The sequence below is a fragment of the Zosterops lateralis genome (genome assembly GCF_965231275.1).
Source record: "Zosterops lateralis genome assembly, chromosome: 26".
Lineage (NCBI taxonomy): Eukaryota > Metazoa > Chordata > Aves > Passeriformes > Zosteropidae > Zosterops > Zosterops lateralis.
Genome location: NC_139786.1, coordinates 6,152,985 through 6,178,498, shown reverse-complemented (window position 1 = coordinate 6,178,498; position 25,514 = coordinate 6,152,985). Strand labels below are relative to the sequence as shown.

The 25,514-nt window shown below is 53.0% G+C and overlaps 1 protein-coding gene across 2 annotated transcripts; it reads right to left on the bottom strand.

Moving 5' to 3' along the window:
- Positions 1-1,273: 1,273 nt before the first annotated feature.
- SLC41A1 (solute carrier family 41 member 1) lies at positions 1,274-20,248 on the bottom strand. Of its 2 annotated transcripts, none has more exons than XM_083878540.1 (11): positions 20,124-20,248; positions 18,585-19,671; positions 14,285-14,392; positions 11,139-11,210; positions 10,269-10,413; positions 9,032-9,178; positions 7,791-7,938; positions 7,084-7,163; positions 6,127-6,261; positions 4,511-4,659; positions 1,274-3,530 (listed from the first exon to the last, which is right to left on the bottom strand). In XM_083878540.1, exons 2-11 carry the CDS (start codon positions 18,933-18,935, stop codon positions 3,345-3,347), a joined length of 1,521 nt encoding a protein of 506 aa, XP_083734666.1. In that variant the 5' UTR covers positions 18,936-19,671; positions 20,124-20,248; the 3' UTR covers positions 1,274-3,344. The 2 variants fall into 2 exon arrangements, with proteins under 2 accessions (XP_083734666.1, XP_083734667.1); XM_083878541.1 differs by having other exon boundaries at positions 18,654-19,671.
- Positions 20,249-25,514: the final 5,266 nt, after the last annotated feature.

Sequence of the window (25,514 nt, the reverse complement as noted above, 5' to 3'; positions counted from 1 at the left end):
TGTGTGCACCCCAGATCCTGATCTGTGCACCCCCACATCCTGCTCTGTGCATCTCCTGTGTCAGCAGATCCTGCTGTGTGCACCCCAGATCCTGATCTGTGCATCCCCAAATCCTGCTCTGTGCATCTCCTGTGTCAGCAGATCCTGCTGTGTGCACCCCAGATCCTGCTCTGTGCATCTCCTGTGTCAGCAGATCCTGCTCTGTGCACCCCAAATCCTGCTCTGTGCACCCCCACATCCTGCTCTGTGCACCCCCAAATCCTGCTCTGTGCACCCCCAAATCCTGCTCTGTGTGCCTCCAGATCCTGCTCCGTGCACTCCCCGGATCCAGCCCCATGCACTCCCAAACTCTGCCCTGCACATCCCCTGCACCCCCAGATCCTGCCTCATGCACCCCCAGATTCAGCCCCATGTACTCCCTGTCCTGCACACCCCCTGCACCCCCATGTCCAGCCCCATACACCCCCAAACTCTGTCCTGCACATCCCCTGTATTCCCAGACCCTGCCCTGTGCACCCCCAGATCCAGCCCCATAACATGCACAAACACCCCCCTTTCCAATAGATTTTCATTTTTAAACATTCTCCTCTATTGCTGGGATTTCTCCAAGGGGGTTCTTTCTGCACCTTCTGCTCCTTCCCCCAAAGAGAAAATGCCAACAAAGCCCCCAGCCCCAGGAGGGCAGGATATGCCCCCAGCCCACAGCACCCCAATATTCACCCCAATGTGTGAGACCAGCAGGGTCTGGGGGGCTGCTCCCCAATCCCAAGGCTTTGTTTTGGGATTCTGCACGCAGATCCTGCTCTGGGAGAGCTGGAGGCACAGCCCTGCAGGGAAACACCAATTCCTGCAGGGCATTTTCTGCACCCCAGAAGGTGCAGAACCCTTTTGTTCCATAAAATCAGCAGAACGAGGCAGAGGCCACGTGTCAGGAGCTCTCAGGGAGCAGGACCTGGATTTTGAATTCAGGGAACAAACACCTGGATTCCTGCTGGGAGCCCCCAGGAGGTGACCAAGGGCAGGGCTGAGGTCACCTGGCACTCACAGTTTGCTTCATGCCCTGCAATTTGTTTGATTTTCGTAACTCTCCTATCAAAAGAGCTTCAGCACGAGCTCAAATCAGCTTCAAACCCTGAGAGAGGCCTTCAACCCTGAAGGGAAAATAAAACACCACAGTCCACATAAATAAATGTCATCTTTATTTAACCAAATATAATTTATCCATTAGGTCAACATCTGTCAGTTATAGGAACTATAAATAATTAAGACAGTCTTTTTATTTTTTTTTTCCTTTAATAAAAGAGTAAACCAGGATTTTTCATCTGCAGGCAGCTGTAGAGTAGGCATGCATTGGAGTGCAACCACTGGGAAGTGGTTTGTTGGTTTTTTTCCATCAATACTCCTCATTTTTAAATTAAATTCTTCCCTGACCATTCCCCAAGCAGACCTTTGACCATATTTAAGGTACAGACCCCCCCCCAGCCCCGACCAGGAGAGGCAGATTCCTCCTCTCGGGAATCTTTTCCTGGGGGATTGAGGGGTGATGTGACACCACAAAGGCCATCAGAGTTTCTCTCTATATCCATAAAAGCTGAAGTGTTAATGGAAGGAAGTCTTGCCTTTATTCCTCAACATCAGGCAGAGAAATCAGGTGAGCAGCTGAGAATATTCCAGAAAGAATTGCAGAAGTTCCTGGGCTGAGAGTTCACAGCACAGCAGGGACAGGGTTGGTTTTGTGGTTGGGTTTTTTTTACTTTGAACACAGCTTTGGCCGGAGGAGATCTGTGAAATGTCACCAGGGTGGAGAGAGGAGGGTCAGAGCTGCCCCCACACAGGACACAGAGCAAGGAGGAGGAGGAGGAGAGAGCCTGATGTTGGATTAGCAAAGGGAAAAAAAGGGGGAAATCATCTCAAAAATACAACACCTGCTCCTCTGAGGGGCTGAGAAGGAGCAGCCTGGAGCCCACCTCTGCCTCCTGCAGACCTCCAGCAGCAGGGAAGGGTTTCCACAGCTCCAGAGAGGGCCTGGAGCAGCCAAGAGCCCTGGTTTGGCTCCACCTGCTCCCATGGATTTCCAGAACTCCTGAATCCTGGCCCTCTTTTCCAGCACCATCATCTCTGGATGTCCCAGCTCTGCACCCCAATCCTGGGCTGGGACAATGATCCTGGACTAACTTTGGTCTTGATTTGCCCCTCTGGGTGCACTAGCTCTGGGGTTTGCTTGCTGTCCTCCCAGCTTGGCTTAACGGGAAGAGAAGGAATTGCAGCCAGCCCTGATGGGAACAGCACAAAAAGCAGCAGGGGAGGGAACCCTGCACTCCCAGGGCTTCCCAGCTGGGCTGAACCCCAGCCCCAGGTTTTACACCAGGGCAGAGATGTTCCTGTGCCATAGGGCTCCAGCCATCCAGCTGTGCCTGCACTTCCAGCTCTTTGGCACCTCTGCAGGGAGAGAAACCCTGGGGAGCCCGTGGACATCCTCTCCCTAACACACAGCAGGACCAAAACGCTCCTCCCCACAAAAATGCTCCTCCTGGGCACAAAACCCAGGAGCTGTTTGTCCATCCACCCCTCTGGGAAGGTCAGCTGTGCTGAGAGCCAGGAAAATGGTGCAGCACAAGGAGCCAGAGCCCAGGAGGGCTCCGGCAGGTCCTGCAGAGGATCCCTGGCAGGTGGAAGGGGGGATGATGGTGGGGAGAGCTCCCAGCCCCTCGGGGTGAAGCTCAGAGCAGCTCAACTCAGCTCTCCAGGGCAGAAGCAGCACACTGAGGTCTGGGCTGGGTGGCAAAAGGAGCCTGAAGCTGCCAGCAGAGCCCAGGCAGGGGCTGGGGCTGTAAATGAGCTCACTCACATCCCTGGGGTGAGCACAGGAGCCTTCCTCACCATCCCCCTCACGGACACTCCCCAATTTTGGATGTGGGAGCTTCAGGGAGCCAAGGCAGGGGTCCCTCAGCCATGAGGTTGTCCTTGGCCAGAAGGTGCCAAACCAACCTGAGCTGGCCCTGCAGGGTTTAAAACGCTTATGAAGCGAACAAAAAGCAGCCCTTGACCTCGAGAGGGTGGGCAGGGGGAGCTCCCTGCATGATCTGGCTGAGCAGGAACTTCACTGGAGCCTTGGTTCAGACACAAAAGCTACGAAAATTGCACTTGGTGATTGTCTCTTTACACTTTTGTTTGTTTGTCCTCCCTAAAACTAGATAGATCTTCTGTACAAACTTGGCTTGAAATATAAACCACATAAAATCCCCATTGAAAATAATGAGGATCCAGTATCAAAGGTGAAGTCGAGAGAGAGGGAGAGGAGGGGGAAGCAAAGGAACAACAAAGGGGAGGAGGAGCAGAGGGATTTAATCCCCCACGTCGGAGTCCCGGTCCCCGATGAGCCAGAGCACATGGAAGCTGAGGGCCAGCAGCCCTGTCCCAATCAGGTCCCCCAGGGCTGTCAGGTAGGGGATGGAGAAGTTGTCGGGGTCCAGGTGCCTGCCCCACATCCAGTGCACCATCCAGTCTGCGATGTAGAGCAGGATCAGCACCTGCAAGAGCCACGACAGCCACAGCTCCTGAGCCCTGCAATGCCCACATCAGCTCTGCCTGGCCCAGGGAATCACATATCCTGAGCCCTGCAATTCCCACATCAGCTCCTGAGCCCTGCAATTCCCAAATCATCTCTGTCTGGCCCAGGGAAAAATGGCTCCTGAGCCCTGGAATTCCAGATCAGCCCTGCCTGGCACAGGGAATCACAAATCCTGAGCCCTGCAATTCCCAAATCAGCCCTGCCTGGCTCAGGGAAGCACAGCCACATCCCAAAAAATGGAGCTGGACCCGCCTTCCCCAGTGCTGCTCTCTGCAGCTCCATCTCCAGAGCAACAAGTGCAGCTCCAAGAGGAGCTGGAGAGTTTCAGTGGCTCCCTGAGCATCCCAAATCCTCTGTGAACTTCACAGCCTCTGCCTGTCCTCCTTCAGCTTCCTCTCACCACCCAGTTTGGGCTTAAACTGGCACCTCACCACCAAAAAGTCTCAATTTTGCACCTGAATATCCAGCTCGAACCAGGACAAGCTTGAGGCTCATGTTGGTATTTAAAAACAGATGAAATCTGCAGAGGATCCTCTCACGCCTTTGGTTTTGTGTGTCCCTCACAAGAGTCATCCCTGTGAGCTCCAGGAACTGCCAGGGGAAAAGGGCAGCACAGGGCACACATTCCCTGCAAAATTCCACATCCTCCTTTCATCACCAAATTGCCAAATCACCCCCCAGGACAGGGTGATTAATCTCCTAATCAGGAGAGATTCTCTGGCTACCAAAAGGACTTAAAAGAGACAAAAAGCAGATTCCAAACTCCCCAAGAAGAGCAGGATTGAGAAATTGTGTGTCCAGCTGTCCAGCAAGGAGTGACTCAGGGATGTCTCAGGGAGAAGATGCAGATGTCCCCACCCCTGAGCAGGTCCCCAGTGCAGGTGACACCCTGCAGGTGTCCCCTGGGCCAGCCCAGCCCCCCAGGGCTCCCCAGCTCACCTGGAGCAGCGCTGCCGTCATGTAGAAGACGATGAAGATGAGGGTGAGCGTGGTGTGTCCCCCCTGCATGGAGTGGATGGTGTAGAGGAACACCAAGTGCCCGGGCACCACCAGCAGGAAGAGCACACGGGCAGAGCGGGAGTTCACGTCTGCAAAGGGGACAGCAGGCCTGGTTTACACCCTGGGAATGTCCAAGGACAGCTTTGGGAGCAAGCTGGGGGATAGGGGGAGGTGGGTGAGGTTTAAAGTCCCTTTTCCCACCCAAATCATTTGGTGATTTTGTAACCCAAAGTGTAGAGAGCAGTTTCCCCAGGAAAAAAGGAAAACCCTGGGAAAAATGCCTTGGGAAGCTTCATCCTTAGTGCCATAAGCAGAAGGCTGATTGACATGCTCTCTGGGCTAATTGTTACCAGAAAGTTCTCAGTTTTCTGTGCTATCACAGGTTGATTTTTGGTGCAAGAATTTTAATATTCTTAATTTCTTTCCCCTGTTGGAGCCCTTCCCTCAGACCCCACCTTAACTCCCACACAGGAGTGTATAACTACCCCCCTGTGCCCCTATACTCCACCTTTGGCCTTGTGCCTTTAGCCCCTTGTTACTGCTTTGCTTGTTGCTTATTGTTTGTTATTTTTGTATTATTAAAAGTACTTTTCAGACAACTGGATCAAAGTTGTCTCTCTCTCCAACTAAGTTATCATTGGGCTGAGTCCCAAGGAAGCTCAAAGGGGTCTGATGGTCTGGGCCTGACCCTGGGAAGTGTCACCAAAGCCTGGCAGGGATTTTGGGGTGTCTGTGCAGGGTCAGGAGCTGCACTGGATCACCCTTGGTGCCATAATTTAGTTGAGGTGTTAGGGTTGGACTCAATGACCTTGGAGGTCTCTTCCAACCCAGTCAGGGATGAGCTTTAAGGTCACTCCAACCCAAAGCCTCTGGGATTTTATGCCAAGCTGACTCTCAGGGGCACAGATAAGGTCTCTCAGCTATTTCACAACCACAAGGCTCTCCCTGCTGCAGGATGAGGCTCCTGAGGTTACCCAGGGAGGTTTGGAGTCCTGCAGGTGCCCAGGGAGGTGCCACTCAGAGCTCTGGGCTGGGGACAAGGTGGGGATGTGTCACCTTGAGGTTTTTTGTCTTTTGCTGTTGGCTTTTTTATAGTAGAGTTTCTTACAGACTTTTAGGTCAACAAAGTGATTGTTTATCATTCTTCTCTTGATGAGCTTCTAGTTTGACCAGTGTGGTTGGAGAGGTGTCAACCTCATTTGTCCAATCCTTGGTCACTGTTCAGAATTTATATAAACCCAAAATAAACTGCTTTTTTTTTTTTGCTCTGACAACTGACTGCGTGTCCTTCATTTCATGTCCTCCAGGACAGGGATGGGGGACAGCTGGGACTCCACAATGCTGGAAGGATTTCCTGTGATCCTCTGGGTCCCTTCCAGCTCAGGACATTCCACCCCCACATTTCCCCCACCCAAGGGAAGCTCCAGCCCCACACCAAGCCCAGAACTGCCCCGAGCAGGGCTGAGCCCCCCTGGGCTGTGACAAACTGTGACAAAACTCCAGGCACAACCACAGGGAGCTCAGCTGGCACCAACCCCTGCACCCCAAAGCTGTACCTGAGCTGAAGAAGGTGCTGCAGGGGCTGGGACACTTCCTAGGGGCCGTCCCAGGGCTGTCTCCTGGCACCCCACTCATGTGCAGGTAGGTGGAGATGCGGCTGGCCTGCACTGCCACCAGGTTGCCACCAACACCTGCAGGGCACAAACAGAGCTCAGGGCACATCCCAGACACCTCCAGGAGCTTCTCTCAGCAGCCAGCAGATCTGCAAGCGCCTGGAATTATGTAGGACAGTCTGGCTTCTGACCCCAATTCTAATTTTGCAGCTGGGACAAAGCTGTGGCTGTCCCTCCTCAGGCCCCTGAGTGAAACTGAAGCAGTTCTGTCACTGCAGCTCAGGGTGGAAGAAATATATGAAACAAAAATGATGAGTCAGGCACCAAAACAGACACAGCAATTGCAAAACCATTATTTTTCCACGTGAAACTGTGGAAACCACCAGCACAAGATGCACTGGGCTCCACCTATTGCAAAAAAAAAAAAAAAAAAAAAAAAAAAAAAAAAAAAAAAAAAAAAAAAAAAAAAATTAAAAAAATGAGTTTTTGGGGTTCATCAGGCAGAAAGGAGGTGGACACTTTATGCCAGAACCAGATTTCCTGACTCTTAAGGCACAAATAAAAATCTTTGTGCTGCCAGGTGCCACAAGGCAAATATTTTGGAAGATGGGGGTGTTCCACCAGACAGGAGGAATAAAGTGTGATGGTTTCAGGGTCAGTTCACCACCTATAAAATAGTCTTTAATCAGTTCTTTTAGAGAGAAGAGTCTCTTTTGGTCTGCTAAGGAAATGAAGAAGTCTACAAAAATGTGGGGTTTTTTAGGGAATAGCCTCCCAGGCCTTTCACCTGAAAGGGTGGCACAGGAGCAGCCAAACCTGTGCATCCCTGGCACCCTAAAAAGAGAATTATTGTGCTGAAATCCCAGAGAATGCCAGTCCCAGGGGTGGGGCAGGACTCACCATTGATGACTGGTGTGAAAACTGCCATGCCAGCAAAGTTGGGGTCCGACACCGTCCTGTCCAAAATCAGGCCCCCAACGCTGCAGGGGGAGATCAGGGAGGTCAGTGCTGGATTTTGGGAGGGGTGGGATCACTTCAAAGACCTTTCAGAGCATTATTTATTTATGCAGGCTTCATCATATGCCAAAACTCTGTGGTCAGTGGTCCTCACTGGGATTATGGGTGTGTAGTTTGAATAGAATTGTTTGATCTCACAGGGGTGAAAAACTTAGAATTTGGGGGTTTAGGACACAGTAATATATATACGGCAAAATGGAGGATTTAAGGCTTTGTCTAAGTCCTTCTTCTTCACCTTCTTCTTCTTGGTTTTGGGTGTTTTTTTCTAACTGGGTGAAGAAGGTCTGCATTGCGGGCCTTGGGTGGTCATTATTGGCTCAAAAGTATAAATAATAGAGGTGTCACCTCCTTATTGTGTGATTAGCACTTCAATAACCTTGGAAAGAGTTAGAGGCACCTCCATTTTCTACCTTGTTAGTTAGACTCGTGAGACTGCCATATAGATAAAGAACTAATAAACACTGAGTCCAAACATGAAACTGCAACTCTCACGTGTTAATCCTGGCTCTGACAGGAAGAAAAACAGACAAGAAACCCACAGGGCTGGAATTCCCACCCTGGGGAGGGTTTGGGGCAGGGCCCAGCCCCACCTGCTGATGGCCATGGCGATGATGACGGGCTCCCAGCCCGAGTACAGCACCTCCCGCGTGGCCGAATTCCTCTTGGCGATGATCACCCAGATGGGCAGCAGGGAGATGAAGAAGGCGCACACCAAGGGGTTCACGTAGGCTTTGCTCTCTGGGAAGATGAAGGAGAAGCAGAGAAATCAAAGCCAAGTCCTTCAGGAGCTCCAGGAAGGGCAGGGAAACCTGGCTTGGCTCTGCAGGACAACTCTCTGGTGGTTCCTTCTCCCAGGGGTGCCCACAGGGGTGACACTGAAACACTGGGCTCTGTTTCCCAGCAGATCTGAGTGAGTGAGATCTTGCTACTCTGATTTTTTAGGTTTTTGATATTTGCATTTTTTGTATTGGAGTTCTTACGCATTGTAACATAAACAAGTGGATGTTTTTCACGTTCCTCTCTGAGGAAGGGCAATTGATAGACATCTGGTTTGACCAGTGGGGTCAGAGAGGTGTCAACCTCATTGCCCAAGCCCTGATCAAACTCCAAAAACTATGCAAGTCAAAATCCCAAATAATCTTCCTTCTTTTTCACTCTAACACTGACAGTGTGAGTGTAGTTCTTTTGTGTCTGTCTAGTGACAAGATCTCTGCAATTCCAGGTGCTCATCCCCACCTCCCACTCCTGGGCAGGATCTCCCAGTGCTGCTTTCCCTCACCCCTGGATGAACCCGGCTGAGTCACAGCCCCACATCCCAGGGAAGGAAGGAGGAGGAAGGAGGAGGAAGGAGGAGGAAGGAGGAGGAAGGAGGAGGAAGGAGGAGGAAGGAGGAGGAAGGAGGAGGAAGGAGGAGGAAGGAGGAGGAAATTGGGAGTCTCTAGCTGCAGCCCTGCCCCGAGGATCCCCAGCTCAGCAGACGGAACTCAAATCTGCTTCTCCCACTGCTCCAGCCCCAGCCAAGCACCTGGAAGGGGCCAACCTCTCCCTGAGCACCTCACCTGGAGAGGAGGAGATGTACAAGGCAGTGAGCAGATCCATTCCCACCTCTAACCCAAACTGAGAGAGCTCCAGAGCAGGAATCCCACCCAGCCAGAGGACAGAGAGGAGGAAGGTGGGATGAGAGGGAGACACAGCAAGGAGCAGGCAGGTGTGGGCCTGATATTTCTGACTCTGAAAGATTTTTATCCTGCTAGCAAGCTAAAAGTCTTTCAGATTCAGAAATATCAAGCCCACAGACAGTGACCAAGGCTTTCCTGCTGCTCCTCCTCACCCAGCTCCTTGTACAAGCCCCAGCTGATCCCTGAGAGCAGGGCCAGCGTGATGAGGTCCCCCAGGCTGGCAGCGATCGGCGTGGCCACATTGTCAGGGTTGATCCCCATCTTCCTGGAGCCGATGATCACCCCGATCATGATCATGCCTGCAGCCACAAAGAGGGGAAAAAAAACCCAAAAATCAGGATAAGGTCAAGGAAGAGCTGTACAGCGGGGGTGACTGGTCATGAGTTCAATCCTCACATGGGGCACCATTAAATTTGTTGGGTTTTTATCTTTTTTTGTTGTTGTTAGAGTTGGGATTAAATGCTTGAGACGGTATAACTATAATATTATAGTAATATATAGTAATATACATATTATAGTATATATTGTATATAAAATATATTAGTCTACATATATAGTATATGTAGTAATAGATATATTATATATATAATATATTAACATATATAGTACATAATAGCATATAATAGTATATTATAGTAATAGTATAGTAATATATATATTATAGTATATATAATAGTATATAATAGTATGTAATAGTATATATAGTAACATATAGTATACATTATATATGTAATAGCATATAATAGTATCTAATATTATAGTATATATGGTAATATATACATTAAATTATTATTTTTTAGATATATAACTTAAACTTTAAGTTTTCTGCTATGTGATATCACACCCTTCTATTCAAACTACACACCCACCATCTCAGTGCTATTTTGGAAGCCTTTTCTAAGGTCTCAGGTTAAATGCAGTGTTTTCTAGGGGGTCAGTGCCTGTCAGCACAGAAAGTCTGAAATTCTCAATGCCCAGGGTTCCACGAGGTGACTCTCACCCAGGACCAGGGAGGCGATGAAGGCAGTGGCCACACTGCTGGCACACAGCAGCAAAGAAAGCCTAAATTTCCGTCAGCACAGAAAATCTATAATTCTCAATGCCCAGGGTTCCAGGAGGAGAAATTCCCAGTGCCCAGGGTTCCAGGAGGTGACATTCCCAGTGCCCAGGGTTCCAGGAAGTGAAGTTCCCACTGCACAGGAGGAGACTCTCACCCATGACCAGCGAGGTTATGAAGGCAGTGGCCACACTGCTGACATAGAAAATCTAAATTTCTGTCAGCACAGAAAATGTAAAATTCCCAGCACCCAGGGCTCCAAGAGGTGACAATCCCAGTGCCCAGGGTTCCAGGGGGTGACATTCTCAGCACCCAGGAGGGGGGACTCTCACCCAGGACCAGCGAGGCGATGAAGGCAGTGGCCACACTGCTGGCACACAGCAGCACAGCGTGGGCCAGGCTGAAGTGCCCATCTGGGATCCACCCAAACACCACGGCTGCAATTGAGGCCAGGAAACCCACCACGGTGGCCTGGACCTGGGGATGGAGAGCACAGAGGGTCACCAAGACACCAGAACTGGCCCAGGGTGTGGAGAAGGGTGACAGAGAAGTTCTGGACAAGGTTCACACAGAATCTGCTCTGGATGATGGACTGGACTTGACTGGACTTGATTTATACATGATTTAACAATGACTGGACTTGATTTATACATGAGGATGGTCTGGGGGGGAGGATGGGGTGAGCACTGATTCAGAAATCCAGCAACGTGAGCTGAAAAGAGAGGAAATGAACTGGGATCATTGTCTCCTGTGATTTGAAGGCCATTGTGAATAAAACAATGTAGAGAGAGAAAATTCTTAATGTCTGGGCATAGATCATCACAGTAACATTTATTTATCTTTTGAGTTATTTTTACAGTGCTCAGTTAAAAATATTAAATTAGGGTTAGGGTGGAAGTGCCCAGGTTGGAGCAGCCTGGGATAGTGGAAGGTGTCCCTGCCCATGGGAAATGGATCAGCTTTGAGGTCCCTTCCAACCCAAACCATTCTATGATTTTATTCTGTGAGGGAAACCCCACCCAGGGGGATCAGAATCCAGCATGGAAACACCCAGTCCAACCTGCAGGGCCACAAAGGTGCCACTTCCTCCTCATCAGACACAGAATACTGACAGCAAACAGCAAAACCCAGGAATTTGAACCTCCCACACCTGTCAGAGCTGGGCTGGCCCCAGCTGTAAATATTCCCCTTCCCCTCCTGACCTGTATCAGAGCCATGTTCCCTGTAATCATCTTCCAGAGCTCTTTGGGTGTATCCATTTGGCCAATATTAGCCTGTGAGAGGAAATGAGACACCATTAAAGCCTGACAAGCCCTTCACACCTGCTCACAGCCACATCCCTGTGTGCCAGGGGCAGGAGAGGACCCCAAACCCTCAGCTCTTACAGGGGAACAAACCAGCAGCAAAGGGAGTGTGAAGGGGAATCAACATCAACCAAAAAAATCCGATGGGAATGTTGCAAAAGCAGCCAAAAGCTGCATTTTTCATGGAACTCACTGCAGGGCTGACCCTGGCTGGGGTCAGGCTGCCCCTCAGGCCAGGGGGGCAGAGGCTCGGCTCAGCCTGGAGCAGCAGCACGTGGGGCAGAGCTGGCAGCAAACCCTCCTGCTCCTGGGAAAAGCTGAGCAAACAAGGCTGGGGACACAGAAAGGACAGGGCAGTGTGGCACAGGGCTCACCTGGCACCTGTGATGCTGATTGGGATAAGCAGGAGATGGAAATTGGTTTGAATCCTGGGGTAGGATCCAAAAAAATTCCAGAGGAATCACTGCAGGGCAGCAGCTCTGCTCCTCCCTGCCACCTCCAGAGTCTTCATGGATAATTTATTTCCAATTTGCATCATTAGAAGCTGATGAAGTCATGGAACAAGGGAGAGGCTCAAACACTGGAGTGGGAAATGCAATCTGGAGGTGCTCCCTGAGAGCACCAAACCTGTGCAGAACAGCACAGTAGCAATTTCCTCCTCTCAGGTGGAAAAGAAAACATGAAATCATTGATGAATTAATCCCCCTGCTCTCCTTGCTGGATGTGCTTTGAGAGCTGAGATTCCCTATCTCTGGGGCAAATCATTCTGGGCAGAGAGGAGGAGGAAGGAAGGAATGGGGGGGGAGAAACCAACAAAAAGTTGACTGGAGCAGCACATCCAGCACAGGAATTTGAGCTCCATATGAAGCCTGACCTTAAAATTCCAGCCACATGGCAATTAGGCTGGGATTAGCATAACCTTGCTGTAGTCACTGGGCAACGGGGGTTTAATCCTTTAACTGAGGGGAGGGTTGTGCCTCTTAACTGTGAAAGGAATTTCTGAGATGCCTTAAAGCAGCACTAATTAGAAACCCAAAAAATTAGGCTGCTCCCCTGAGGAGAGGAGCTCTGGGATCCAGCCCGGGGAGCTCCCCACACACACCTGGGACCAGAAATCCTCCTGCCACAGGCACGGGGAGGCACCTGGATGATCCCAATGATTCTATGATTTCACAGGCACAGGAGGGAGGGCAGAGGCCAAAGCCTGGCTGGTCCCAGCCCAGGGGCAGCCTGGGGACAGGAGCTCCCTGTGCTGGTGTCCCCGTGACCCTCCTGCAGCCACCAGGGTGGACTGACCAAAGTTCTGCATTCCTCACTCGGCCACAGGCTGGTTCCTCTGCCAAAAAAACTGCCCCTGCCAGCCCCAGGAAGGGACAGAGAGGTGCCAGCCGTGCCTTTGTCCCCCTGGAGGTGGCCAGGGCCAGCAGGGAGAAGGTCCCTGTGGCTGGGACAGCGAGGGTCCTGTCCTGATCCCAACAATGGGGAGGAGCTGGAACAAAGGGACTTGTTTCCCAGAGCAAGGGGGCAAACAAAGCTCAGCCTCTGTCCCTGCAGGCTGCCCCAGCTGGGCCCAGCAGCTCTGTCCTCCCAGAGCCTGGGCACAGCAGCAGCCACAGCACCACCTCCACTGGGAAGGTCCTGGCAGAGCAGAGCCAACCCCTGCAGCTCTGCTGTGCCTCCTCCTGCAGCAAGGGCAGGGCTGAGGGGAAGGGAAGGAGCCCAGCAGGGTTTGTTCTCCACTCCTCCTCCTCACTGAGCTCTTCCCCAGCAGCTCCTTGGGCTGAGGAACACCAGCAGTGCCCAGGCTGACTCCTGCAGGGCCTTCCCTTGGGAATTCCCATCCCACAGGGGTTCAAACCTTGGCAGCAGGCACAGAACCCTGTGGGGGTTACCCACACCTCTGAGGGTCCAGCCTGGCAGAGAAGGGCAAAAATCAATTAGTGAGAGGGCATGATGGAGTGTGGCTTGAAAAATGAAAAAGGTTTTAATAAAAAAGGAAAATAATGCAGAAACAAAGGCAAAGCTGAGCACAGTATAGAGGCAAGTCTCCTACTTGCTACAATACCTCGAAAAGATGGAGTTTCTTTGTTCTCTCTCTTTAGTACTCAATAGTTCAGGTGGGCTTTTTGGCTCTTGGCCCAATGAGATGAACAACAGACTCTGAGTTACATTTTTGGAGCCCAATCCACACTCCTGTGCTGGCTCCAGGCCAATTCCAATGAGAAAATCACAGAACTTTCCAATTAAACTTCCTAAAATGTCCTAAAGGTGAACTGAAACTCTTTCCCTATTTGGAAGCCCCTGCTGGGGGTGTGGGGTGCATCAGCACAGAACTCCTTCCAGTGGAAGATCCCAATCCCACGGGGACACAGGGACATGGGGCTGGGGATGCTTTACAGGAGGAGGGATGTCAGGAGAGGGTTTGGGGCCCTGCTCAGCTCCAGGGGAGCCACAGAGCAATCCCTGTGCTCACACAGTGCTCTGCGGAGCTGCCAGAGCCTGCCCCAGCCCTCAGGGACCCTCAGGGTGAATTCCAGCAGGATCAGAGCCCAGCTGTGCTCCCCATCACTTGAAGAGCCTGTCAGTCCCCCTGGCAGCTCCTCTGTGCCTCACAGCTGTGCCCAGGCTCCCTCCTCCTCCCCTGGCTCCTGCCAGCCTGCTCTGACATTCCTGCTCCCAGCTCCTGGTGGAAGAGCTGGATCCCAGCCAGCCCCCAGCAGCAGGAACTGAACTGTCAGCAAAGCTTAAGGACCATTAATCCTTCAAATCCCATCAGCCCAGCAGGGTGAGAACACCTTCCCAGCACGGCTGAACCTCAGCCTCGGGGGCCTGTTGTCATCCACACGGGGAATTTGGGGAGTTTTACCTGCCCAGACACACAAACCCTCCCAAATCATGTATCCCTGTCCCTCCTGAACTCTCTGGACACTCACAGCTGTGGACAGGTGATGCCAGGGTCACCACACAGGGAATTTGGGGGATTTTTCCTGCCCAGACACACAAACTCTCCCAAATCAGGTATCCTGAGCTCCCTGCACACTCACAGCTGTGGATAGACGAGATGCCAGGGTCATCTCCAGGTTCCCCTTGAGGCCCAGCAAAGCAGGAACCAAGATAAACACCTCAGTCACGTATTTGAACACGTCCCAGTGCTGCAGGGTGAAAGCATAAATAAATAAAATATTTTAAATAATATTAAATAATAATAATAAATTAAATAATAAATCAAATTATTAATTAATCAATCAAATAATTATTAAATAATAAATTGGTATTAATAATATATTAAAATGATATTTTACACATTTTTAAATAAAATTAAATAAAAGCATTAAACAGAACCATGAAACAGTGTCACCCACTCATGGTCACCCCTGACACCAGGCCCTGCCCTGTGCAGACATCCCAGTGCCCTCCCTGCTGCCACACCTGGAATTCTGCAGTGCTTTTCCCACTCCTGACATTTGCAGCAGTGACCACACGATACTGCTGGGCTGAAAAAAAAAAACCAACCCGCCCTGAGCCAGCAACTTTCAGTGAAAAATCCCCAAAGAGTCACCAGTGACAAAATGTTTACACATCCAGAGGCCAAAACAGGGGAAGATGGAGAGGCTTTGCCCAATACTTGCAGTTTTTGGCAGGTTTGAGTGCTGAAGTTTGGTCGGTCACAGCTGAGAGCCTTTCCTATGTGTGTGTCTTGCAAATATAAATATGTATTTTGATCCAAATCCCAGCCCACTGAGCCCACCTTTCCCTGCTACCTGTGTGAACTCAGGCATTTCCCCACTCTCTGCCTCTCCAGCTGCCCTGGGCTGAGGCATAGAGGCAACCATGGTTATTTATGAAAAAAAACCAAAGAGTAATTGCAGGGGAGTAAAAACAGTCTTACAGGGGAGCAGCTGAAAACACAAAACTGCTCCAAAATAAAAATTAAAAAAAAAATATTTAATGCCATTTAAAAACACTCTTTAAAGCTGCCCAAACCTCACTGCCCTGATTTTATTGCCAGTGCCCAAAATCTCTCCTGTTTCCCACCCTGCCACAGTCCCTGATAGCTCAGGAATCCCAGCTGGGGATGTGCTGGACTGCAAATGTCACCTGCAAATGTCACCTGTGCCAGGCTCCAGCCCTCACTGAGCCCTCCCTGGCAGTGCCACCCTGTCACCAGGGTCACCAGGGGATTTGTGTCTTTGGCAGTGTCACCTTCACCAGGGACAGGGATTTCTCTCCATGGCAGTGCCATCCTCACCAGGGACAGGGATTTCTCTCCAGGACAAGGAAAGGCATCAGCAAATATCCATTTACCTGCCTGCCTAACAGCTTCCTGGGAGGAAGGACTTCCCTTGTGTTGTGTTTGTTTTCCCCCCTTCACCTCTGAGCCAACAAGCTGCAGTTTCCTGGTGCTTTGTCACACCAGATTCAAGCTGCACTTGAGAAATGGCCAGGTGAGAAAAGTGGGAGCAGGCTTGAGATGGATGAACTTGGGGTCATTTTTCCTCAAAGGGAAAAGGTGCTTTTTCCAGTAATAAAAATCCTCCTGGTATTTCTGCCAGCTGGGTAAGACCAGGGGAGGGTGGGGTTGCCCTGAGAGGTTGTGGATCCCCATCCCTGGGAGTGTCCAAGGCCAGGCTGGATTCAGCTTGGAGCATTTTGGGATGGGGAAAGGTGTCCCTGCCATGGGATGGGATGAGCTTTAAGGTCACTCCAACCCAAAGCCTCTGGGATTTTATGCCAAGCTGACTCTCAGGGGCACAGATAAGGTCTCTCAGCTATTTCACAACCACAGGGCTCTCCCTGCTGCAGGATGAGGCTCCTGAGGTTACCCAGGGAGGTTTGGAGTCCTGCAGGTGCCCAGGGAGGTGCCACTCAGAGCTCTGGGCTGGGGACAAGGTGGGGATGGGGCACAGCTGGGACTCCATGATCCTGGAAAGATTTCCCAGCCTAAATTCTGGGATTCTGTGTGATTTGAGCTCAGTGCTGAGAGAAGAACCTGAAATTCCTCACCCAGCTCAGGCTGTGCCTCTTTTAAGGCACCTCCAGGAGCTGAGCCCAGCTCAGCTCTCCCCAGGCTATTTTTAGGAGGCTCTGGGATGGTTTTGGTGCCTGTCCAGGGTCAGTCCCTCAGCCCAGCTCCCCTTGGCAGGACCCAGGACGAGCTGGGTGTCACCAGAGCCACTTGACCAGAGCAGCATTGTCATTACTGGCCGTGCACAACCTCCAGAGCTCCCAGGGGCAGGATCAGGCACCAGTTCAAGCTCTCCATCACCTTCTCCCAAGCCTGGCTTTGTAAATAAAGTTTCAGGGGAGGCTGGAGCCTCCCTGAGCAAGGCAGGGCTGCTCCTGGAGAAAGGAAGAAAAGCCATCTTTGGGGAAGGAAAACAAGGAGGTTTCTGCAGAGCTCAGCAGCTCGCTGGCTGCAAAGAGCAGGACCCGTGGGCTCCTGCCAGCTTTCTTAATATAAAATGTTAAACAACAACTGGGAGGCTGTGAGGGGCTCCAAGGTCCTGGTGGCTCCTGCAGGGAACAAAGCTCCCTGTGGAGAGGAGTGCCCACAGTGTGGCTGCACGGAGACAACCACAGCCAGGCTGCTGGGGGAGGGCAGGCAAAAAAAAACCCAAACCAAAAAAAAAAACAAAAAAAAGCCACCCTAAACTAAAAAAGACCAAAAAGAAAAAAAAAAAAAGAGGGAAATAGGAAATAAGAATTTCAGTTTAGGACACGGAGCTGTTAAAACCCCTGTAACAGCCCTTCTGAGAAGCACAGAAGTGCAGAAATGAGCTGGTTTTTAGGGAGGTAAACAGAGCAGACAGGATGTGCCCACGATCCCAGTGTCTGGAGGGGTGAACTGGACCTGGGTCTGCTGGAGGTTCTGGAAGAACCATCCCCCTTCCCCACCCTGTGGCTAATTAAATCCCAAGGCTGAAGGGAGTTGGAGCTGTTGGCAGCACAGGCTGAGCTGCTGTGGGAAACAGGAATTACAAAGTTTTATTCCTAAAGGCCACTATAATCCAGGCAGAAGAGCACAGCCACAGCCTCCCAGCCCTGCCTGCCCACAAGGGCTGTGCCTGCTCCAGGAAAAACTTTAGGTTGGGCTCAAATCACTTTGGGGAACTTCCAGCAGAGCCAGGCATGAGTTTGCAGGGACGTTGTGAAGGGAAAACACGCTCAAAATGTCCTTATTTTTTTCAAAAAACCCCACCTCGATTCTGGGAAATCTCCCCCGGATTAATTTCCCCCGTCCAGCCTTTCCTGTCTGGAGTCACTTCCAGCTCTCCCAGGTTCCACCAGGAGAGGCCACAAGGATGAGCAGAGCTCAAAGGCATGCAGGGAAATGGCTGCTCTAGGCAGGACAGCACCAGGAGTGTCTGCCTGACCACCCACAAATCCCAAAAAAAACCCCCCTGTGACTTCCCAGCAGTGTGCTGATCCCAGCTGCCAGCAGCACACGGGGCTGACACTGGAGCCTCTCTCTGCCCACACCACCAGGGCTTGTTTACCTCAGCCCAGCAGACACAGCAGCTCCAAGCAGAGCATTTCTGGCTGCCAAAGGGCTGAGTCCCCATCCCAGGAGTGCCACAGAACCTATGGATGAGCCCAGTTTTGTGCCTCAGGATGGGAGGCTGTGCCCAGCCTGGCACTGAGGGCAAAGGAGAAGCTGATCTGGTGCCAGGCACGCCTGGGGAACGTGGTGGAGACCAGCACAGGAGCCTCAGTTTCCCACATGGAAACACAACCGCGCTGGCACATCCCCACAGTGTCACCTGCCACTGGGAACACCTTGGTTTGCATCCAGAGGTAACTGCCAGCTCCCTCCCCGCTGGCCTTGCCTGAAAATCAGCCTCACAGCTCTCTCCATTAGCCCTGTCATCCCTGGATGCCTCCAGAGCACAAGGAAGTGGTGCAGGAAGCTCTGGAATGAGCCACATGGTTTGGCAAACACTGAGAGAAACATTAACCTGCCTGGCACGAGCCTGGAACAGCACAGCGAGCACTGAGGTGGGAAAGGGACGGGAGGAAGGGATGTCACCAGGCAGAGCAGGGAAGGGATTTTTGTCCAGCACAGGGTGCTGCTCTCAGTTCCCAGGCAGAAGCTTCTCCTCTGAGCCAGTGTCCTCTCCTTCCTTCATCCCACACATCCCTCTCATCTCCTTCAATTAACTGAATTTAATTTACACAGCCAGGCTGGGGACAAGGTGATGGAGGGCTCCCCATCTCCCCCTCCCCAGGGAATTGTTTTCTCACCCCTCCCTGCTGCTGAACCAGCCCTGGCACCCCTTTACCCCACAGAGGCCCGATGTGCAGGGCCAGGACGCAGAGCCCAGCCCAGGGGAGCTCCAACCCTACCTGCACAATGTCCAGCACCATCCCAGCAGCCACCGTGCCAAAGCCTGCCAGCAGGAAGGGGAAGAGCACCTGGAGGCCGATGGAAAACGAGGTCTCCTTGAGGGGCGAGGCGGGCTCGGGGCCCCGCTCCGTGCTGGTGTCGTCGCTCTCGTTGCTCTGGCTGCCGTTCTCCAGCAGGGCGTCCTCCTCCCGCACCCCCTTGGCGTTGGCCCGGGACTCCAGCACCACCACCTCCACCCCGGGGCTGGCAGAGCCCAGGAACTCCGAGGGCTCCGGGCCGGCCAGGCAGTCCCCGGGCACCACGGCCCCGTTGGCTTGGGGGATCTCCTTCTGCTCCAGCTTGGAAGTCATGCTGCAGGACAGGCTCCGCTGACCCTTGGCTCGGTGGGCTGACAGCCAGCAGCTGCTCCAGGAGGGATCTTCTGCCAGCAGCTTATCCCCCACGGCCTCCCCAGCATCCAGGAGTGAGCCGTGCCAGCCCCGCTCGCCCGCCCGGCAGTGCAGAGGCTGCTGCTCTTGTAGCAGAGATCCCCATCAAGCAGCGCCCAGGGCCAGGGGACACGGGGCACAGGGCGACAGGGGACACGGCAAGAGCTGGGAGGGGCAGCAATGCCCTCGGGCTCTGCTCCTCTCCAGCGCTGTGCGGTGCAGAGCCGCCCAGGCAGGAGCCGAGCTTCCCTCCCTTAGTGCATCTCTTCCTGCAGTGGTGACGGGGCAGAGGGAGAAGCAGATGAAGTGAAGGACACGGCAGCTTGAAGGAAATGCTAAAGGAGAGGACTTGGCTTTTAGAGATGATCCCACTCAGGCTCTTCTCGCCACCAGGGCTTTGCCACTTCCTGCAGTGGCACCGTCCCTGTGCAGAATTCCCGTCTGAAGGCTCCGGAGGGTTTTCTGCCAGAACAGGCTTCCAGTGTCACTGCCGTCCTCCTCCTCCCCCAGAAGACTTTCTCGCCCAGCAGCACGAGGCGAGCACAGTTCCGGCCCAGAGTATCGGCAGGTCCCGGTGAAGGTTCCTGCCGGCGCTGGGCGGGGGCCGGCACTGGGACAGCCGGGATTTAACGGGGATTTCCACGAACTCGCCTTTCACCTGAAACACACGGGGGAAATCGGTGGGGTCCCGCGGCAGCGGCTCCAGCAGTTTCCCCGAGAGATGCCGCGGGTCAGGCTCGGCCGTACCCCCCGCCATCCCCGGCTGCCCTCCCCCAGCCTGGGCACCCCCGGGCTGAGCCGGGGGACGCGGGGGCAGAGCCGCGCTCCGGAAGGGGCACCTGGAGGGACCCGCAGGACGATCCCCGCGGCCGGGGCTCCTCCCGCCTCCCGCTGCCGCAGCGCCGGAGCTGCCGCAGCGCCCGCAGAGCCCGGCGCGGATCCCCGCGGGGATGCTCGGACCGGAGCGGAGCTGCCGCCCGGCCGGTCCCCTCGCCGAGCGCCCGTGTCCCCAACGTGCCCCCGCCAAGCGCCCGTGTCCCCGCGGTACCGCTGCCCGTGAGCCCGCGGTGCCGTGTCCCCGCTGTACCGCTGCCCGTGTCCCCGCTGTACCGCTGCCCGTGTCCCCGCGGTGCCGGTGCCGGTCCCGCCCGCTGCCGTGTCCCCCGGTGCCGGTCCCGTGTCCCCGGTGCCGGTCCCGTGTCCCCCGGTGCCGGTCCCGTGTCCCCGGTGCCGCTCACTTCCCGCACCCGCGGCTCCTCCGCCGCCCCGCGCTCTGCCCCGCCGGGCCCCGCCCAGCGCCGCCCTGACATCACCGCCGGCCAATGGTGGCCGCGCCCGCCCCGCTGGGCCGCGCTCCCATTGGTCCGGCGCGCGTGGCGTCACGTCTGGCCCCGCCCCCAACGCGTTGAGCGCCCCCGGAGCTGAGAGGCCACGCCCCTTTGGCAGCGCGGGGGCGGGGCCTGAGGTCACGTGTGGCTGAGCCCGCACCGGCCGGGAGCGGGCGGTGAGTCTGTCTGTCCCTGCGGCTGTCCGTCCTGCCATCCACCCTGCCGTCCATGCTGTCAGTCCATCCATCCGTCCATCCACCCATCCATCCGTCCATCTATCCATCCATCCATCCGTACATCCACCCATCCATCTATCCATCCATCCATCCATCCATCCATCCATCCATCCATCCATCTGTCTGTCCATCCATCCTTCCATCCACTCTGCCATCCATTCTGCTGTCCATCCTGCTGTCAGTTCGTCCGTCCATCCATCCATCCATCCACCTACCCATCCATCCATCCATCCTGCTGTCAGTTTGTCCATCCATCTTTCTATCCATCCATCCCTCCATCTCTCATCCATCCATCCCTCCATCTCTCATCCATCCATCCATCCATCCATCCATCCATCCATCCATCCATCCATCCATCCATCCATCCATCCCTCCCTCCCTCCCTCCATCCATCCCCCATGGCTTTACCTGCTCTCCCCTGGTCCATCCAGGGATCCCTCAATCCCTCACTGGTGAAGCCTTGTTGTCCTCCCCTGGCACAAGGAGTTCACAGGTGCCCAGAGGTGTCCTTTGATGCCAGCCCCAGGGCTGCTTCCATGGACCCCCAGTGCAGGGGGACACGGCTGGATCCAGGCCAAGGAGCACCAACGTGCCCAGTGGGACCCACTGGATTTCAGGCCTCTGCCAGGTTGATGCAGCTCAGAACAAAAAGTCAGGAATGTTGTCACGTACTCTGCCTCTGTTTATGCCAAACTGTCCCACAACAAATAAATAAAGAGCATAAAAGCTCCTGCTACAGAGGTCAGGTCCTCGTTGCTCTGTAGAATTCCGTGTTCCTGAATGAACCAGCTCCTCTGATTCACCCTTTCTTTTTATTTCCCCTTTTTTTTTTTTTTTTTTTTCTTGTCATGAGTGGAAATTTTGAGCCGTTGTTTTTCCTTCCTGCCTTTCCTTTCCTCCCAGGAAACAGTCAGCAGCGAGTTATTGCTCAGGGTGATGATGTGATCCCAGCTCCAGGCCTTGGAGACACGTTCTGGGCCAATGAGGGTGGCTGGGACACTGGACGTGTGTGGGGGGAAGGGGAGGGCAGCAGGGAGCCACATTCCCACATGGATACAGGGACATGCCTGCAGCTGGTGACTTCATTCCTTAAGGAAACCCGAGCAGTTGTGGGCAGGGATCCATTGTGACCCAAAGCTGTGGGCTCTGTGGCTTCAGTTCTGTCTTCAGTTCTGTCTGCTCTCATCAAAAACTGGGCACAGCGAGGTGTTTTCCTGGAATATTTGGGAGGAGAGGATGACTGGAATATGTGGAGCAGAACAGCAGAAATGATTAGAGAAAGCAGCACTGATAAGGGAATTTTTATATGGGCAGAGAGTGCCAGGACAAGGAGCAGTGGCTTTAAACTGCCAGAGGGCAGGGTTAGGTGGGATATTGGGATGAAATTCCTCCCTGTGAGGGTGGGCAGGCCCTGGCACAGGGTGCCCAGAGAAGCTGTGGCTGCCCCTGGATCTCTGGAATGTCCAAGGCCAGGTTGGATGGGGCTTTGAGCAACCTGGGATAGTGGAAGGTGTCCCTGCCCATGGCAAGGGTGGAATAAAAGAGTTTAAAGTCCCTTCCAGCCCAAACCATCCTGGAATTCTGGGATTTCAAGGGATGAGGAGCCTTTAGGGTCATTTCACTCATTCTCAGGACCTCCAGCAGCAAAGAAACCTCATGGAAAACTTGAGACATCCAGAGGCACATCTCAACTCCAGCCACAACCAACTCCCATGCTCCAGCTGGGACTGGAGTTCCAAACCCTCCAGCCCAGCCTCCATTCTCCTTTGTCTAAACAAACCTGGCTGCAAAGGCTCTGCTTCCACCTTCATCTTTCCTTCCTGACTTGGAAAATCCATCCCTCCCTCGGGATGGAGCCTCCATTCTTCTCTCACCTCCCCAAAAAACAACCTGCACCCAAATGTGACCTCGCTGCTCCCCAGCTGCAGGCTCAGGAAGTGGAAGTGTGGGGACAAAAGCTGCCTGAGACAAGAACACAGAAATAGATAAAAACCCCTACCAGTAGCCAGGCTGAGATAAAAAAAAAAAAAAAAAAAAAAAAAAAAAAAAAAAAAAAAAAAAAAAAAATCCGAGGATGAAAGGGCAGGAAATTGGGTTTCCAATTGCAGGGAGCAGGTAGCAAAGGCAACAAAAATGTTTGGAGAGGAAGGAGTTGGCCACTGAGCTGTGCTGGATCATGGAATGTCTCGTGGAATGGAATGTCGTGCCCATGTGTTTTACAGCAGTCTCGTGATTGTGGCACTGCTGAAATACTCAGGAATGGCCTCGGGGGCCCCTTTCACAGGAGAATCCAGCAGGATAAAAAAGGTTTGGCCAAAGTCACTCAAAAAGTCCTGAGAGAGAAGTGTCAGTGCCCTGAGAGGTGCCTTTGCTCCGTCCTGGCTCCACCACTGCCTGTCACAGAGCTCAGCAGAGCCCCAGCTGCTCCTGAGCAAGGATCCTGAAGGAACTGGGTCCTGAATTCCTCACAAGCAGGAATCTCAGCAGGAAAACAAACCTGAGCAGGTTATGGAGCAGGACTTGCCCCTTCAGCTGTCACTGCAGGGTACAAGCAGCTCACGAGGGCAGGAACCAACATCAGCAGCTGGCCCTGAGCTGGCGGAGAAATGCAGATCCAGGAAGTTCTGTTTTGCCAGCCTGGAAGCAGACAACCCATCTCCATCCTCTTTTCCAAGGTCCCAGCTGTGTTCCTGTGTCCCCCACGTGCTGGTGACAAACACAGGGCAGGCCCTGGCAGGTCCCCCCCTGTGGCCACCTGAGACCACCTGGGCCTGGCTTTCCTGTGCTCCACAAGGTCACAGGATGCGCTGGGACAGCAGGGACAGGGACACCTGTCATGGAGCCACTGGGGATGTGCCTCACGTCAGCTTTGTTCCACTTACAGGCTGTGGGGGAATTCATTTATAGTCAGAATTAGGCTGAAGAAAACACTGATAACACAAGGCTGGCAAGACCAGAGACCGATGATTTTAAAAATACACAATAATCTGTTAATTCCCCACTATTTCCTGCTCCATGAAGACCCTCTCACTTCCCAAAATCCCAGAGAGGACTTTGGATGAACGTGTTTACATACAACAAGGCAGTCCTGCAGTACCAACATTTAAAAATCCAAGTGGAATGAAATCAGACCCAGAATATCTGACCCAGGTCCCTCCACGGGATCATCTCTGTAGTGCAAGGCCAGGCACAATGTTCAAGTGATCTGAGTACTTACAGGACTGCAATAAACCACACCATTGTGCTGGCTTAAAAATATAAATTAAAAGAGGCATGAAAAGCACCCTGGGACAAGCTGCATGATTTGAATGTCACTTTTAAGACCCCTTGCCCTGTGACCAACCCCACGGCAAATCCCTGAGTGCCAAAGCTCCCTTTGTCCCCTGCCCCCTGCTCTAACCACCCCTTCCATGTGGTCATTTTCCTTCCTGCTGAGAAGTAACTGCAGCTTCCTCTGGGCCCCCCACCACAGCTCTGAGATCAGCTCAGCAATCAGCAGAGGGATCTGCAGGGAGCTGGGCCCTCCCTTCCCCACGGCAGCTCGGAGCCCTTTATCTCTGCCTCCCGCTGCCCCGGGAAGCTGTGGGACCGGAAAGCCGAGCCAAGCCCCTGCCCCCGTGTCACACAGCCCTCCCCCGAGCTGCTCAGCCAGGAAAAAATCATTCCCTAGGCAGCATTTCTGCACCACTGAGGTGGCCCCAAGGCTGCAGAGACCTCGCGGGAGCACGTCTCTGAGTGGTCGATTCGAGATCCCGAATTTGGGGGCTGAAGGGATAAAAGTTCTGTGGAAGTTGCAGAGCCACCAGCAAACACTGAGTAGATTTGGCAAGAATTTGTGCAGGGTTCAAGCAGCAGCGTGAAGAGCACTGAAAAGCAGAGAATTCAGGGTGACACGCTGAGCTGCAGGTGAGGAGTGCTCCTCTCTAACACCAGAGGCTGTGCCTGAGCAGCCTCCAGGTTCCTCAGTGGATGCCACACTCCACAGCACTGATCCAGAGGAATTCTCACAGCACCTGCTGGAGAAAATGGATTTCAGCAGCTCCACGGAATACCACTGGAACAGCCAAAGAGGAGCCAAGAACCCAAGTGTCAAATGCAAAGCTGGAGGAAACCACTCTGTAAACACCTTGTTCCTCCAGCTCTGAGCCTCAACTCCCCACGGCCTCTTGGGGCTGAAAATAAACCAAGTTCTGTTAAAGAGAGCCCAGCAACAGAGCTTTCTTTAGAAAATGCAGGTGTGGGATGTGACCTTTTCCCCAGGCTGCAGCAGGCCCACAGCAGTCTGACAACTGCACACACCTCACTTTGAGTCACTGTTGGCACAAGAACATCAGCATTGCAGACTTGGGGAAAAGCAGGGGGAAAAGGAAGTTGCTGTGGATGTAACACACACTGGAATTGGGCTGACACAGTGCTCAAGTCATATCTGTAAATATGACTGAGTTACCTGAATTCAGAGCAGAAAATCAGGCTCTTCCTTCCTTCTCTGAGTCAGAGGTAATTGCTCTCCCTGCTCCAGGCACGGTGACTCACCACAACACAGAAAGAATAGCTCCAGGAGTCATTAATCTGTGTTTTCATCATGTGCTTGGCATTCTGCTCACACCGTGCAAGGCTGGAGGTGATCTGAACAGAAGAGGCATCATTCATATGATTCTCATTGTTTATGTGAATTCTCCGCTGAGAAGTGACATTTTCAGCAGCAGTGAAATGGGGTGAGAAGAGCCCTGTTGTGTCAGGAAGTGTGTGCAGGCACCAGGCATCGAGTGACTCCCTGGAATTGTGTCACACAACCACGACCTGGCAGCAGATGTCATAAAGAGACTTAAGAACACCAAGCTAAAAGCAGAGATAACCATCAGGAGTGACTGGGAAAATGGGTAAAGATGGGAATGTGCTGTTTCCTCAGTGGATCCTGCAGGACAGGGTCTGTTTAA